Source organism: Panthera tigris, chromosome C2, assembly GCF_018350195.1.
Source record: "Panthera tigris isolate Pti1 chromosome C2, P.tigris_Pti1_mat1.1, whole genome shotgun sequence".
Taxonomy (NCBI): Eukaryota; Metazoa; Chordata; class Mammalia; order Carnivora; family Felidae; genus Panthera; species Panthera tigris.
In genome coordinates, this window is record NC_056668.1 from 54,135,581 (window position 1) to 54,152,992 (window position 17,412).

A 17,412-nucleotide genomic window follows, 5' to 3' on the forward strand; every position below is an offset into this window, starting at 1 on the left:
GCACTGTAATATATGTTATTTCATTGCAGATCTAAAACTTAATTCATTTAAGATAATCTTAAAGGATATAGGTCTGTTACTGTTTTTAATCCTTTACTTGTTTAGGGGCGCCTGGGTGGCTCTGTCCGTTCGTTGGGCATCTGATTCTTGATTGTAGCTCAGGTCTTGATGTCATGAGTTTAAGCCCCACGTTGGGCTTTGCATGGGGCATGAGGTCTACTTAAAAAAAAAAAAAAAAAAAAAAAACTTGTTTAATTATACCTCTGGATTGTAGATCTACCACATTGCTGTTTTTATTTTGTCCTTTTGTTTCCGTTGGTTATTGAAGGAAGAGAATAAAGACCTTCACTAATATAAAAAGGATTCATTTAAAATCTTAAAAGTATTTCAAAGAAGGTCCTGACTATACTCCTAAGATTTAAAATATCAAAAATACATAATTATCTAGTGTAAATTTGTTTTTGAAAGTTTTAGAGAAAGATTATTTCAACGAAGCCCACTAGTAGATTTTGGAAGGCCCATTTATAAAATTTGTCTCTGTTCTGTAGTTTCTCATATAGTCTGGTTTTTGTATCAGCCCTAATTTTACATGGTAGAAATAACAGTTTGAGAATGACAATATCAAACTTCGTAGACATTAAGTATAAGTACTCTTTTGGTTTGTTTTTTTTAATCCATCTAAATTCCCCATTCAATAAGGCACGAAACATCACATGAGAAGATAATTCATATTCTAAACAGCTATGGAACTGAAGAACAGGTTATGTTGGAATGGTGGGACAACAGTTGAATTTAAAAGGCTCACAAAAGTATGAGTACATACTTAAGCACATATATGCTAGGTTATTGCTATATAAAGAGTTTTGAAAGTTTTCTATAAAAAGTTATATATGGTTCTGTTGGATTGAGTCTTTGTTAGTATTCCCTTTCGACTCTGTGGATTGTATGTACCTCATGCTTGTGGATTGATGATTTATTTCTTGTTGACTTTTTTAGATCCTACTCAGATGGGAGGCCTGAGCATGCTACTTTTAGCTGGAGAACATGCTCTTGGAACATCAGAGGTAAGGTGGTCCTCATCCCTGACCGCTCTGCTCACGCTGGGGCTTGAAAACACAGACATCTGTATTCTGTTCACAATGTTTTTTAGTTTCACTGTTTATAGCTCATAAGCAAACTTTACTTCTCTTTTTCTTTTCTTTTTGTCAAGATCTATTTGTGCTTTGTATTGCGCCTTGAGTATAACAGTAGTGGTATAAATAAGTCCAAGAGGACACAAACAAGTCAGGTGCAGATTTTTGAGGTTCTGTGAACCTGAGAGAAAGAAACGGAATATACCGAATGTTAGCATCCGCCATGATTGTGTCATGGTCTGTAGGGCAGGTCCTAGGACTCATTCCATCTACTCATAACATACCCTGTTTTTTGTGATGTTCTCATGTAGACTTGCTAGTGAAAAAATGAGGGTTTAATTGTCAATCTCTCTGGTACCTGAATAAATCCAGACTCCTGTGTATGAAACATGGCACTCCAAGATTGCTTTATTCTTTAAAATGGAAAACAAAAAGGACCCAGGCCCTCATGACCTTGGTTTTATGATCTCTTATTTTCTTGCAGTTTCTGGACTGCTTTTACAAAACATTTTTAGGTATGGTTTTGATGGGCAGGTAGTAGCAGTTAAGCATGCATAGTTTGCATTTGTGAAATTTCTTGCTTTTCCAGGGCCATTTAACAGAGGCCAGACAAATTAACCTGCAGGTCATATTGTTTTACCTACGTCAGCTACTTGAGATGGAGATTTTTCAAGCCCAACCAGAATCGCTATTTACAGCAACATAGCAGGCATCTCATTCTACTGCAGATACATGTATTTTCTACTTTTTTAAAAAGTTACCAGTATGCCATACAGTGGACTCATTCAGATAGTGGTTTTAGAAGATACCATGTAAGATACTTATATCACAAAGGCCATTATTATGTGTTGTTTACATTTGTGATCCATAGTTGGTGACCGTATATTCAGTTTAACATAATTATTTTGATTCCATTCAATTCAGTGTAGCAAAAGAATATGTAAACTGGTATTCTGGTAGTTACTTACGTGGTACTAATCTCTAGCTGAAAAAAATTGACATGTCACTTTGTGCCTTTACATACTTGTTATTCAGCATGTTTTTACTTCCTGACACACTAGAATTCTCAGGAAGTCATTTCCCTTTCTGACACATGGCTGCTACCTAATAGGAACCAGACTGACTCTCACTTAGGTGTAGAGTATCCCAAGCATGAATCCCAAGCTGAATTTTGGAATACTAATGCACACTTGACCTTTCAAGACAGTATGACTCATGATTCCCAAGAATGTGCTGTATTGTTAAAGTTGGCATCACCTTTTCTAACAGACTATACTATAATGATGTTTTCTTCCAACTTCTGTTACCATTCTTTCTAACTCTCAGGAACATGTTTAAATAAATAAACATCCATCCATAGAACTTACAGATAGATAAAAATAGTAAAGACTGCTTCCTCCCTTCCCCCCCCCCCCACTTTTGATTAAAGTTTACCTCTTGGGCTCTTCTCAGTGAGAAGTTCTCCTCCCTTTTAAGAAGAGCAGATTTTTGACACAAGTAATTTAAACAGTGCATTGGTCAACCTTTTATTTCTGAGGAATGGGAGCTATTTTGAGAATTCTCAAGCTAAACAAATTTAAAAAGGTAAATTACTTGAAGAAGTGAACCATGTAGGAGAAGGGAATCCGTGCTCCTTGGGAGGAAGTTGCCAGCAGTTAGGTCTTTAAGAACCACTTCTAAGAATACAGCTCCTTCTTCATTTTTCCTACTTCTCATCTCAGAGATATATTTAGGTCATTATTGAAACTAGTCTTGAGATACTGAAACAATTAAGCAGTGAGTATTGTACAAAATTAACCTATGTCTAAATATGATTCATTCTGAGAGTTCCTATCCAATATATCAGTGTACTCCATTTAGCACCTATTTTCTGTGCAAAGACTAGTCTTATTCCAGATATACAAATGTGGTTGTACAACTTTAGGGGCTCTATGTATATACAACTCTATGTACATAGACAGATGATGACCGTAAGACAAATATAGTAAATATGTACTTACATTTTCCTAAGAAAATTATCAGGATAATGAGATAAGGAGAGAGTTCCAGAAATTTCACACTGCTGACATTTGGAACAATTACTGTGATGTCTGTTTACACTATGAGGTACGACCAGTCAAATAAAGTGACATTTTACAAAAATTCTGCCACAGGAAAAGTCTAATCATATTGGCTTTTTAAAATGGCATGACAGAATTCTTATTCTGAAATATTATTCTTAGAGGGAGGAGAGTTTCCTTTGTTCATTATCCTGAAACCTAACTACATAGAAAAAATCCTCAAAAGTCTATATTTTTAAATGTGGAAATTTTAATATACTAATAGTCGTTTTTAAAAAAATAATTTTAGAAGGTATCGAGGCTTCTTGTAAATAATAATTTTTCAGATGTAAATGATATATCTGAATATCTTCCAATATCTGAAGTAATAAAATTCCAGATTAAAAGCTTCTTTGGCCTATAATATTTTCTACATCTATCTGAAGTAGTCTTAGAGTTTTAGAGAGAAATTATAGGTTCTTGAGATATCAGTGGGGAAATAATGACAAAGAAAATGTTTGAATTTTCTCTTTTTCCTGAATCTCCTGATTAACTCTGAATTTGCCAGAATAAGTTTGTTGCATTCTGAAGTATACATTTTTACATGCTGCTGTGATTGAGGCAGGCTTTCTTCTGCAGTTTCAATTGTGGTAACTTTTCTGACAAGTAAAAGGGATGAAATTTGTATTTACAGTTATTTTTCACATAAATGATTAGCTCTCTACTTCCTTTATATCCAGAGCACATTGAAATGCATTAAGTAACTTTTTTAAGTGTTTGTCATTAATTTATGGATGAGGAAAGAAAATAGATATATTAACAGGAAAGACACTAAGGAGTGACCCGTGGCTCAGAATGCCGGACTAAGCTTGTCTGCGTTGAGATCCAGTGAAATGTAAGCATAGAAGTCTCATTAGGAAATAATCCTGTAAGAGGGAAGGAAACGGAAAAGGATGGTACCAGTGAATATGAGATTTAAGCAAACATATTTAAATCAGAAACCAAACCCAAGTTGTTTTAGCAATAAAACACAATTATAATGATCAGCTGAAAATAGGCCTACAAAGATAGGCTGCAGAGGAGCCCATCTGTTCAACATCAAAGTAACATTCACATTAGGAGCACCTGGGTGGCTCAGTCAGTTAAGCATCTGACTTCCACTCAGGTCATGATCTCGGGTTCTTGTGTTCGAACCTCACATCAGGCTCTGGAGCCTTCTTCGGATACTGTGTCTTCCTCTCTCTCTCTCAAAATAAAATTAACATTTTAAAAAAAGTAACATTCACATCAGACTCTGGGAAGAGCTAAAGAGAAGGCAGTTACATAAAGAGAGTTAAACCCTTACATTTTATATCAGGGAGTTATTATCTAAAGATGAAAATGCAATAAATAAAGTTTATAATGATTATTTGATCTAGAGTTTGTAGAAGTGATCTCCAGGACTAAAAATCTTCTATGCTTTTTTATATTTGTTACTTTAATAAAAATGCAAAGCTGAATTAAATTACAAAATAAAGGCAGAGAGTGCTGCATTTCAGAGAGTGTGAAAGGGACTGTTAGTCAACACATTATATATAGAACAGCTTGGATTAGTATTGGAAAAGACAACACTCAGTATTGGACCTAAGTCAGCGCCAAAAAGTCAGAAAGTCATCTTAACTAGAACAGAAGGGATAGTTTGGGGAGTAATGGAAAATTTTAAAAGTGAGGCACGATAATCATAGCTGATAAAAAGGTTTGAAGGCATCATTATCTTTTTAGTTGTAACTGAAGGCAGACTTTTTTTTTTAACATTTATTCATTTTTGAGAGACAGAGCGTGAGTGGGGGAGGGGCAGAGAGAGAAGGAGACAGAATCTGAAGCAGACTCCAGGCTCTGAGCTGTCAGCACAGAGCCGGACTGGGGCTCCAACCTACAATTGGTAAGATCATGACCTGAGCCGAAGTCAGACACTTAACCCCAGGCAGACTTTCAAATGTGTGGGAAATGTATTAGATTTTAGGTCTGTGATTTTATTTTATTTAAAAAAAATGTTTATTTATTTTGAGAGAGAGCGGGTGCGTGAACTGGGAAGGGGCAGAGAGAGAGAGGGAGAGAGAGAATCCCAAGCAGGCTCCAGGCTGCCAGCACAGAGATCTATGCGGGGCTCAGTCCTAAGAACCGTGAAATCATGACCTGAAATCAAGAGTCGGAGCCTCAACCGACTGAGCCACCCAGGCGCCCCTAGCTCTGTGATTTTAGAAAGCCTAGTTCTTTTGTTAGAAGTGTAAAGTTCTGATCAAGCCACTTTTTTCTTTGCCTTCCATCCTGTAAAATGGAACTAATAATAATACCCACTTACCTCTAACCCTCAAGACATCTATGAAGATTAATGAAATAAAACCTGTAAGGTAGTTTTAACTCTGAAAACGCCTGAAAAGCATTACTGCAGGCCCCTAATATTATCACCCTATGTTATTCTAGGCCTTTCATACTTAACTTGAAAGTTTAAGTTATGTCGTGCATCGCTCCTACAGGATGTTGTGTGCGTTACCAACAGCGCATGCATATACGCATGCACACATGCAGTTCTTTGTCCATTGAAAACTTGTAGGAAAGTGCAGTTGTAATTTACTCTCTATCACTAGGTGCTCAAGAAGGAGACAACTTTTTAATACCTGGGAAGAAACACTGTGTAGGAAGTATGACTTCAGCAGAGTAGCTGAGTTAGCATGGAAGTTAGTGGAGGAGATGCTAGCAAATGATGGTACACCCCCATTATGAAGGGACTGTACAGGTCACACGTAAGAATTGAACAGTGTAGGAACTGTGTGCCATCTTTGCACACATTCATTCCTATGACAGTTATTTGCCTATGCTTACTTTGTGCCAGTCACATCAGGAAACAAACCCAGACACAAGTCTCTGCCCTCATGGAACTAATGATATAAAAAGATACAGGGGCTTATTCTTCACATGGTATTTCTGGCTTCAGAGGAAATCTGAGTGATTTTTTTGATCACCATCTGCCTGTTCAAAAGTAAAACAGTTTATCCAAATTTCTATATGATTGAACTTTGAAAATATTCAATAGATTTTGCTTCATGTTTGTAATATCAATCTCTCACTTCCTCCAAGGAGCCCTTCCTGATTTGTTGAGCCAGATTTGATTCCTCTCGTTCCTGATAATTGCTCTGCCAGTGTTAATGCATTATAGCTCTTGATTATATTTAGTTATATTCTTTATTATAAACTCTATAATAAAATTCTTAAAAAAAATTTTTTTTCTCATTGTATTCTATGTTTAAGTCTTGATTCATCAGAAGACTTCAAACAACTGAGATAGGAGCAAAGATAGGATTTAAACTGCAGGACTCCTTGCTTGCAGAGTAGTTACAAAACTATCACTTACTGAGCACTTCCTTCATTCCCGGTACTGTTCTTAAATGCATTACTTAAGAGTAACTCTTGATCTTCACAACAATCCTGTGAGTTAAGTCTTGCTTCACAAGTAAATATTAAACCATTAAATGAGGAAGTGGAAGCAGAAGGGCTAAATAACCTGCTCAGAGTTGTGCAACTTGAAGTGCAGAACTGAGATCTGAACCCAGGAGGACTGGCTTCATGCAGGATACGGGGCCTTCAGCCCCCCCACCCACCTGACCTTCGCTCAGGCCACTTCTGCTGTGGTGTCCTGTGCTGGACCTTTACAGGGGTATTTCAGGAATGCTTTCTGGCCCAGGCACTATGCTAAGCACTTAGGCTGATTATCTCATTTCACTCCCAACAAGCCCTTTGAGGTTGGTGTATTATTCTTATTCCCATTTCATAAATGAGGAAACTAGGCTAGAGAGGTTAAATAGCCTCTCCAAGATCATAGAGCCAGGAAGTCACAGTGCTAGGATTTACATTATGTGTAAGGTTTCTGGTCAACAGTAGGCTATTAGTAATTAAGGTTTTGTGGAGTCAGAAGTTACACATGGATTTTTGACTCCTGTTGGCCCCCCTAACCCTCGTGTTATTCAAGGATCAAGTGTATTTGTAAAGTGAATGAAAGATTATGTCCATGTTTTAAACACTGTGAGTTTTAAGTTTTTAAAACCTATAGATTTCGATAAAATTGAAAGTTCTCACCTGTCTTTATTATAATTTCTGACATCAGTGAAGTAGGCGAAATTATTTTCATACCTGTTGGTACATTTGAGCTCGTTTGATATGTGCCTTCCTTAGGCTGCTAATTAGACTATTCCACTATACTTAGATGCATTGAATTCCACAACCCCCCCAACTCTTACCCCTTCCCATCAAAGCTTTTATTCCCTTCTCACAGTTTCATAGCTTCTAAACCTATCTGATGAGGAAATACACTATATTTAAATTTTACATTAAATAGCAAATGGGCTTTTTGAGCTTGCTTTCTCTTCTTTCTTTCTTTCTTTCTTTCTTTCTTTCTTTCTTTCTTGTTTAAGTCACTGTTCACTGCCCATTTTGGCTGGAACTGTTGTCCGGTCTCTCTTTCTTTCCTTCCTTCTTTCTCTTTCTTTCTTTCTCTCTCTCTTTCTTTCTTTCTTTCTTTCCTTCTTTCTTTCTGTGTTTCTTTCTGTCTTTCTGTCTTTCCTCCCTTCCTTCCTTCCTTCCTTCCTCCCTCCCTTCCTTCCTTCCTTCCTTCCTTCCTTCCTTCCTTCCTTCCTTCCTTCCTGGTTAAGTCACTGTTCACTGCCCATTTTGCCCAGCCTCTTCCATATGTCAGCAGTGTGGGCTTGAGGCCCAAAGAAGCATCTACCCTTGCTGAGTTCCCAGGCCACACTGCTCAAGACAGTGATGAAACTGCATGGGCTCTTTAGTCTCCCAGAGGTGGTAGGAAAGGGTGGTGGGGAAGGTGGGCCGCAAGTGAGCTGGGATAGAAAGAGGAGGATGCAGAACACGAGGATAAAAGGGAAGGGCGGTTGTGGGCACTGTGCTGTTGAGAGCATGTTTTTATACACTGCTGCATTCTGGTTTCACATTGTCCGTGGAAGAAGGCAGAGTAGTACTGTTAACTACATTATCATGTGAAGAAATTGAGGCAGGAGAGATGCTGCTGTCTCAGTTGCTATGGCAGTGATTTGTAGAAGTGGCCCGGAGTCTGTTCCGGACTCCATAGTAGTGCTCTGTCACATGGCTTATAATGATAGGAGAACTTCACTCAATGGTGCTGGATGAATACTCTGGTAGCCCTGGTGCCCTCAGTGAAACCACAGACTTATTCTTCCTTTCAGCCACATGACGTGTACTCTCAATTTTGGGAGCGTGCAGGTCTATGTGTTGTTATCTGGTTATGCTCCCCAGGGTAACCCAGTGTTCTTCTCAGCTGTGGCTCATTCCTGAGATCAGCTCGCCAGGTGCAGTGCTTCACTACTCAGGTTCTCTTTAACCTAATTTAGGTTTAATTAAGAGTGGCTTTATTTTAATCCTCAAAAACGTTTTGAAGGGACTAACTTGGATGTAATATGCTTACATTTAATTCACCTGTGTTTAAGCTCAAGTCCATTTCAGAGCTTCATTTAACATCTCATATTAAATGCAAATTAAATGATCACTCAGGTACTCTGTTATAGAATACTTGGCCAAAGAAAGCCTCCAATTGTAGGAAAGACTGGGTCATGCTGAATGAGGGCGAGAATCAGATCACTGGCCCTTGGCATCACAAGGGATCTTTATACTTAAACTCTGAAATGGAATCCTCTACTCACAAACCCTCTCCTGTAGAAGACAACCCCCTACACCCCACCCCCAAACCTTTCTTCTTCAAATTCCCTCTTTCAGTGAAAGGCTTTGTCCGACCCTTTCCCTCAGCCCTGACATCTTTCCAGGCAATTACTGGGGCCTGGCAAATACCATCTCTGATTTAATTGGAACCCCACATCTCAGCTAGTTTATTTTTTTAACCTTCTAATTGGTCTTCTGCCTCCAGTCACTTCCCAGCCAAGGTCATCCTGCACTCCACTGACAGAATTATCTAACTATGTATCTCTCATCATGCTGCTCCACTGAGTGAAAACTTTGGCTGGTTCCCCAATGCCTTCAGCCTAATTTTCAAACTTTGTAACATGGAATTCAAATTTCTCTCAGTTCGATTCATCTCCCACTACACTCCCAGGCTTCTACTCTTCATCCATACTGAGAAAGTCATTGTTTCGCAAACACACAGGGCACCTGCCTCCATACTTTTCCTTCTGCTGTTGTCACATCATTTCCGCAATTCTGGTGCTTCTTCTTGGGATATCTCAGACATTACTATCTTGACTTCTCCCTGTCCCAGAAGGAGTGAAGGCTGCTTCTCTGTGGCAGTTCACCAGTGTGCACGTACCTCTTAACTGTGTAGCTGCCTCCTGTACTTGGATCACAAGCCACATTCCCTTAGTTACCATTTTATTCCCTATCATGTAATGTGTACTAGCGGAATGTAAGCTTCTTAAAAGCAGTCAGCAGTCTTTGTGGCTGGCACATCGTAGGTTTTTATTGTGTATTTGTTGAAGGAGTGACTATCAACAAATGTTTGGATTAGCAAGGGAAGAAATGTATGGTTCAGATAGAACCGGTGCACTTACCCCTTTTGTTGACCATATGTGTGCATCAGAATCCCACTGTGTGTAGCTGTGGTCTTGTGCCTTGTGAAGTGGGAACAGGCTCTTGCTAATATCTAGCTTTCCAAAGCACTTACAATGCATCTAACTGGTGTGATCTTGTTTTATATCGGGAGGCTGGATCACATTTCTGTATCTACTGGTTTCACAATATGAAGTACACTTATGGAAGAAGATACTACTTTGTTGTAATTCGTCATTTGCTAATAATTCCCCTTTCTTAGTTATTAAGAATTATAGCTAAATCATAGAGAAGATTGAATTTAAGAGAAGTTAACAAAATTTTGCTTTTAAAAATCCCATTAGCTGTTTCTTTCTTGGGCAGATAGCTACACCTAGTGGCTTTGTGGATTATTTCAGAGACTCTAGGAACAACTTTTTGGGCATTTTTTTCTCCCTTTATTTAACCTCTGCTTATTTGGTATCTTTTATTTCCTTTTAATTGGTGAAAAGATATTTTTAACTCTCTTTTATTCTGTTATTTTTAGAAGGTAAGTTGATTCTAGCATAGGAATGGAGATAGAGGAATTGATGTTTGTCCATAAAAAGCATGTCCCATGTCATAAGTAGAGTACTGTAAATACGAATAGCAAGGCAATTAGGCCCAGGACCCTCTGATACTTAAATAGGAGCCTTTTGTGCAAAGTACTCTCTTTCTGTTATGTGGATATTTCCCAGATTTCTTTGCCAGATGTGTATATTAATCAGTATATGCACAAATATACACACTTGCATTAGATGCCATATTTATCAAGCACACAAGAATAAATTCTACCCACATACATTTTCCGTGTCATTCTACCATATTTATATTTTGAGATTTTTGATGGAAATATGCCTAGCATGTATCACACACATTTCTGCCTTTTAATCAAGGCTATGTTTTATAATTATCCTTATCTTGACAACTTAGAACCATAGTTAATATTAATTGCTGCAGTGAACTGAAGCCTTCAGGAGACACTTAGAGACTCTTTGCTCTAATTTCTTTTAGATAGACTACAGTGCTTTACAAAACATTTGTGTCTATTCTTTACAGTTTTTCTGTCTTCTCCTTGTGTCTCTTTGCTACTGGTATTGTTTCTTTTGCAACTCTCCTTCTTTTGCAATTCTATTTCTATTTCTCCTACTCCTGTCCCCTTCTGAATTGTGTCTTCTAATTCTGCTGTGGACTAGAGAGGCAACTAACCACATAGCTTAGTAGTAACTCAATTCTCCTGGCTCCTACTTTTGTGCCCTTACACTAGCCTGAAAATATATACTAAATCCACAGTGCTTTAAAGTCAAGAGTAACTAATGCCTTAAACTCATGAATAAAATTAAGAGTAACTAGATTTTGAGATATTGTCCACTAGAGTAAGTTGCATAGCCTTAGAGATTCTGTTACTACTATTTTAGCCATTGGTCAGTCTTTATTGTGTGATTCCTGGCCAGGTCACTGAGTTCTTTGTATCCATACACACACAGAATTAAGTCAGAGTATTCGTTGTACATTTAGTATGCATCAGGTACATGGTGGGCACAAACTTGCATCTGTAGACTTCTTTGATAGCATAGCACAATTGATACAACATTCAGGATTACAGTGCCTTGATAATTATTTACATTTGAATTCTCTATTCAAATTTGTTTAAGAGTGTCCATAATAATGATTTGCAGAGGTTCTCACTTAACTTTAAAACTTTGTGACTTATGTAATTATGGCCAGATAATTTATAAACAGAACTTGAAGAGAAAGTTGACTCTTCTTTTTACAGCTCGTATGATCTCTGAGCCACAGGGTATCTAATCTCCTCACGAATGGTACCTGCATGCAGTGTAGCTACCCTAAATCTATTAGATTCCAAATATCTTTCGAAAATTCTGTCACCTGTGTAACCTATATTATTAAATTTTAAGACTCTTTATAATCTTAATTTAGTCCTAGGTTGATTTTAAATAAAATTTTGATTATTTACCAAGATATCTAGGAGCTAGACTTAAAGGATTTCTTTATAAACCAAGAGAGTATTGATTTTTTTTCATCATTCCTAAATAAAACTATTTTTTGTCCAAGTATTCTTTTCAATGAAGAAATTCTTTGTGGCCAGTAATTTCGGGATTCATTGGCTTTCTTTTTGATGCATTTTTTGTCTCCTTGACTTCAAATTCTTGGGGAGTAGGACTGGGCCATTTGGCATACAATTTGTCAAATAGTCAAGTGGCAGTGAGAGAGCCAGGCTTTGGCATCCAGACCAGAGGTGGAAAATTAACAAAAGGTTCTGCACTCTTCTCTGGAGTTTAATATCATTAGAAGAAGGTGACCATTACTCTTTCAAATCCAAAGGTGACAAATAAAATTTCAAATGCTGGTTCCTGCCTGGTGACCTGTGACACTATTTGAGAAACACATCTTCAGTATCTAATGAAGAGCTTCATTGAGAGACTCCATTTTTAGAAACGTAATCTGGGTGACTGTCAGGTGTTTCCACAGGATTCAACCACCTAACATAATCACATGCCGCTATTAAAATACATTGGAAAAGGTTTGATAACACAGGAAAAATAATGTATTGTTTAAAGAAGAGCATTCATTAACTGTATTACAGTACCTCATTTTAGTTGAAAAATTATCTTATACAATTAGAAGAATATATATGAGTATTAACAGTGCTTATCTTTTGTAGATAGCATTGCAGATGATTTTTTTCTGTATTTTTTTTCAGATTTGCAACAATGAACTTGGATTATTTTATTGTCCGCAACATGTTATTAAAAACTATTTTTAACTTGTTTTGCCTCTATAGTGAAAGAAACTTTTCCCCTAAGGTTTCCTAACATTGTCATTTAGAAAAGGGGGAGAGGGTACACTGATTTAGAATTTAGAAGACGTGTCAACTTTAATTTATTCAAAAAATACTTGTTGACATTGTGAGCAGGCAGTGTTGAGGATTCTTTATTAAACTAGGGCCCCAGGAGAAGATGGACAATAAACAAATATTTATGTCTTGTGATAAGTGCTAAAGATAGAGAATAAAGGGACTACTGAATGTTGCGGAGGGGAGGTGTCTTTTATTTTTCTGGTCCTAAGTTTCTTAATCTGTAAAAAGGGTCAGATCAGAAGAATAACAATATCCTTCTCTCAACATTCCGTGACTTTCCTGACTTTTGAATTACACTTGGCTTCCTAAGCAATTATATCACCCAAATACAGAAATAGGTCCTTTTTAGCAATGCGATAAAAGAGGAAGTGTGTGTCTGGACAAGAGTACTGAATAAATAGCAAAAAAAAATTTTTTAATCCAGTGGTATTTCTATAACTTATTAATAATAAAGATGGCAAGTGAAGATTGCAGAACATTAAATGTGTGTGTAGTGAGTAGTGCAAAAGAAAACATGTTTTGAAAGAAATTACTCTTAGGTAAGTAGTAACTTTTCTGTGATTAACATTTGTGTATAGACACACGAACACCTAGAAAACAATTTGACTTTAGTTTTGCTTTCCCAGAAGGTTTATATCATCAAATCTCATTTGCATTTTCATGCAGTTAGGTGATATAAAATATTGGGGAAACAAACAACATGAAAGAAGTAGAGTTTTTTTGGAGTTGGTGGCAGAAAGCCAAAAGATAAAATGGACATCATTGGAGAAATTCTCTTTGATGAATATGAACTTTTCTAAAATGCATTGTCTTGTCCATCTCCTGTTTTACTGCATTTAGCTGTTGGATAGCACCTTGTATAAAACTTTGCAGACTAGAACTACTTTTTTGTCATAGTTCGCCTCAAATTAGGGGAATGAAAACTTCTTTCCTCAAATAGGAATGATATAGGTGGCACTTGTCATCTCTTGTCTTCCAGAAACTATTCCTGTGATGCCTCACACCATCTTTTCTTTGTTTCAGATATCCTCTGGCAGTTGTAGGCAGGATGTTTCAGAATCCCCTGAATTGCGTCAGAAATCACCATTATTTCAGTTTGCTGAGGTAATATGTTACAATTTATACTTAATGAGATTATATTGTGAGCTTAAATTTAGGTTGATGGCAGTAACTTAAAGCAATGAAGAATTCTCCTTAGCTCAATTAACCATAGATAGGAAAACAGAATCAAATTTTGGAACTCCACAGTCTGTCAATTAAGGAATAACTTTATGTTTATAGAAGCTTCTCATTAAGTCGTAGTAAATATTACATTTAAACCGCATCACTAATTTTTATTCATGGATAATAAAGTTAAGAATACAATTAAACTATTGTTAGAACTTAGTCATTTATTAGCTGTTAATTTATCAGTTGTTAAATCAGAAGATGGAATCAACTCATGGTTATTGGCTATGCATTCCTTTCTTTTAAGAAAAAGAAAGTGCACTTTGCTCTTAATTGAAACTTTAGCATGCTGTTGGCATTTTTCAAGGTCTTATGTCTTGTGTCAAACTTGTTTGATTCCCTATGTTTCCAATGTTGCTTCAGAGATGATGTAGAAAAGCACATTGTCCTTACGATCAAATGTATAAAGTTAAGACAACTTCCCCAAATATCTTCATTTGCCCTAGAACTCAGTACGGAGCCATCATTGATTAATTTTTTCTAAACCTTAAAGTGGTTTTCCCTTGATCGTTTGAATTGTCTTTTACTAGACCTTCTCTTGCACTGTCATCCTTCCTAACATATGCCATTGTGTTAGGTGTTGTCCAAAGAGAACATATTTTTAGTTTCAGATTCTTTTCTTCTCTAGTGCCTTTTCCTGGTGGATCTCAACATTTCCTTGGCAAAACTACAATTCACAAAGGGAGAGGCCATTCCTTTTGAGACATTGTTTATAATATACATAAATGCCTTGCTAATACACCAGAATGTTATTGTACATATTTGCTCACATGATATTCCTTACCTATCACTTTCCTTTCTATATGTTTGAGATACGCTGTGTGAATTCCAATTGTTTTATATATTATTTCCTCAAGAATTTAAGGTTACAGAGGATTCACTCTGCACTCAACTTTTAAACAGTAGTTATAGACATGTTAAATAATGTTGGTCTCAATTTTGAAAGCATAGATGCATGGCCAGTGATCCCTGAATCTAAAGATCTAATGAAAACCCTAAAATTTCACATGAAATTTTGTATTGACATATGCTCATTTTTGTGGGCTCTATAGCATACCTAAGAGATCCCTGACTCTGTTGATTTATAGAAAGGGTCCCTATTCCTAATCTGATATTTCTTCAGGAACTCCCTATTCATGTCATTGACTGAGTGTCTCTATCCCAATAATAATTTATAAAGAAATTCCCTTGTTTAGAAACTTGTGAAATGCCTTTCAAAAATCTAAGGGGTTGATGTCAGTGGTTTCTCCATTTCCTTCATTGTCTTATTTAATTTTCAAAGAAATATAGGCTAGGCAATTTCCCTTACATAAACTGACTATTTTCTTTAACTTTTATAGAGGGTTGATAGGAATGAAAAGTGCTCTCTGAAGTTAGACCTACTCAATTCATAATTCCCAGGACTTCAGGAAAGTCCTTGTGGACTCATACATGCAGTCTGTCACACTTGAACATGTTTTTCATTTGAAATGATACATTTCATGATTTGACCAAGAAGCATACAATTTTTCCTTCAAATGTCTTTAAAACACTTGGTTAAATTTTATTCACTCACAATGATGGTTTTATATCTACTTTATTAAATAGGATCTGGATCTTTTTTTCTTTTTACTGATGTTTATTCTAAAGATGCTTCTATGTCTGATTATAGTGGCATTAAAATTTTCTTAATGGCCTCAGCAGTGAATAAAGTCAATAATTCCATCAGTCTCTTTACTAATTCTTTCTCATCCCTAAACATTACTTTGATACTGTATCACCAACTGCCTCCATGGTTTTTCTAACCAGCTTAATTTAATTAAGATGAAAAAAATTGACTTCTCTGGTTGAAGGATTATAATTAAGGTGCATTTTATTGCTTAGTAAGTACCCTTTGATGGAGTTCATGAGCACAGTTAATTGAAGAACAATACTTTTATGGGACTGGGAATGGGCTGAATTCATAATGCCTAAGCTTTTTGCTCTTGTGACTCACTTTCACCCTATTTTGTAGCTGGATGGAAGTATTGTTCACTTTGGAACCAAAATTAGTAACTGACATTGTTCTCAAAAGATCTTTGAGAAGTACTTCCAAGGGCCATCAGAGCAAACTTAATAAGGCTACCATATACCAAGTGGAAAAGAAAGGTCTCCCAGTTGAATCAAGTATAGTATGGCAGAGTCCTCCATCCACTGTCCGATGCCTGTAGAGTGAGAGGAAGAGGGAGAAAGAGAGTTGTGTGTGTGTGTGTGTGTGTGTGTGTGTGTGTGTGAGAGAGAGTGCGCACACGCACGCATGCACATGCATGGTGTTAAAAAAGAAATGCTGTTCCTCTTCAGTGAATAATTTATTGGGTGCTGGTACTATGCCAGGCAGTGTATTCTGTAGCTTGTTTTCTTTTCACTGTAATCCTGTAAAATGGGGATTATTCTCTTCATCATCATTGTCAGTTTACAGTTGGGAAAAATAAGTCTTAGAAGGATTAGCTGAACTGCCCAAGGTCATGCAGCTAGCGAGCAGCAAGCTAAGATTCAGTCCCAGATACCCTGAGCCACATCCATATGCTTCTCAAACACTGTTTCCCAGCTGCCTCTAAGCAGAGAACAGCTTGGGGGGAGTGGTGTAGGAAAGAGAGTGACTGACTTTCCTGCAGCTTCCAGCTTTTAATAATATTTTAAAAAATATATTGAAATAAAGCAGTTCATCTCAACGCTCCTCAACTGCTGTTTGCAACATACCTGGTACCCTACAAGAGACATGGCAAATGAGCCAGTCGTGGTCTTTTGTTCTTCCAGTCATCTGTTTTTAGACACATGGCCTTTGTCTTCCTTTATCATTTATACTGTTCTTCTAAAAGGCATTAAGGGTGATGATTCATGTCTTAATCTTTATCAGTGTGTACAGTGGAAATACATGGCTGAATCTATTAGTCTGATATGGGAAAATGTCCTTGTGCATTAAAGATTACTTGTTTCCTTTCAGATATCTTCAAGTACGTCTCACCCTGATGCTTCTTCAAAGCAGTGTCAAGCCTCAGCCTTGTTTCAGTTTGCAGAGGTATGACCTCTTTTTTTTGTTGTTGTTGTTAATGATTATTGGGCTCAGAAACTTACTGAGCTCAGGAAATATTAGAATAGAGTTTTAATAACATATAGCGAACTTTAGGCATGCCTTTCACCATTACGAACATAATGCATGTAAGGGAATACTTCATGCTTTTTGCTGCCTTTGCTATAATCATAGATCAGCTCCATATTTTGTATTCATTATATAAACATTCATTAAGGAGTTCATTTAGAATAGACCCTTTCCACTAATTCATTTATTTAATTTTACCTTGTTTTTATTTTAAAAGCTTGAAAAAAACTGCTGTCCACGTGAAGGCCTTAGGATTCCAATTTATTAAATTTTTCCAGTAGTGACATTAGATGCTGTAATTTATGAATAACTCACAGTGGATGCAGTGGTGAATACAACCTGTTAAATCATCGGCACTTAGCTTTCTATGTGATGTAGCTTTAGCCAGCGTTTTTATTAGTGTTTAATCCCAGGCTTAGATCAGGTCAG

At 36.8% G+C, this 17,412-nt stretch overlaps 1 protein-coding gene across 7 annotated transcripts in view; it reads left to right on the forward strand.

Moving 5' to 3' along the window:
* Positions 1 to 17,412, forward strand: part of BBX (BBX high mobility group box domain containing) — a 282,646-nt gene that overhangs the window by 204,391 nt on the left and 60,843 nt on the right. For all 7 annotated transcript variants that reach the window (XM_042999122.1, XM_042999121.1, XM_042999123.1 and 4 more), the window contains 3 exons: positions 997 to 1,064; positions 13,662 to 13,742; positions 16,828 to 16,902. In XM_042999122.1, coding sequence (XP_042855056.1) covers positions 997 to 1,064; positions 13,662 to 13,742; positions 16,828 to 16,902 — 224 coding nt within the window. The remainder of the gene's footprint in view (positions 1 to 996; positions 1,065 to 13,661; positions 13,743 to 16,827; positions 16,903 to 17,412) is intronic.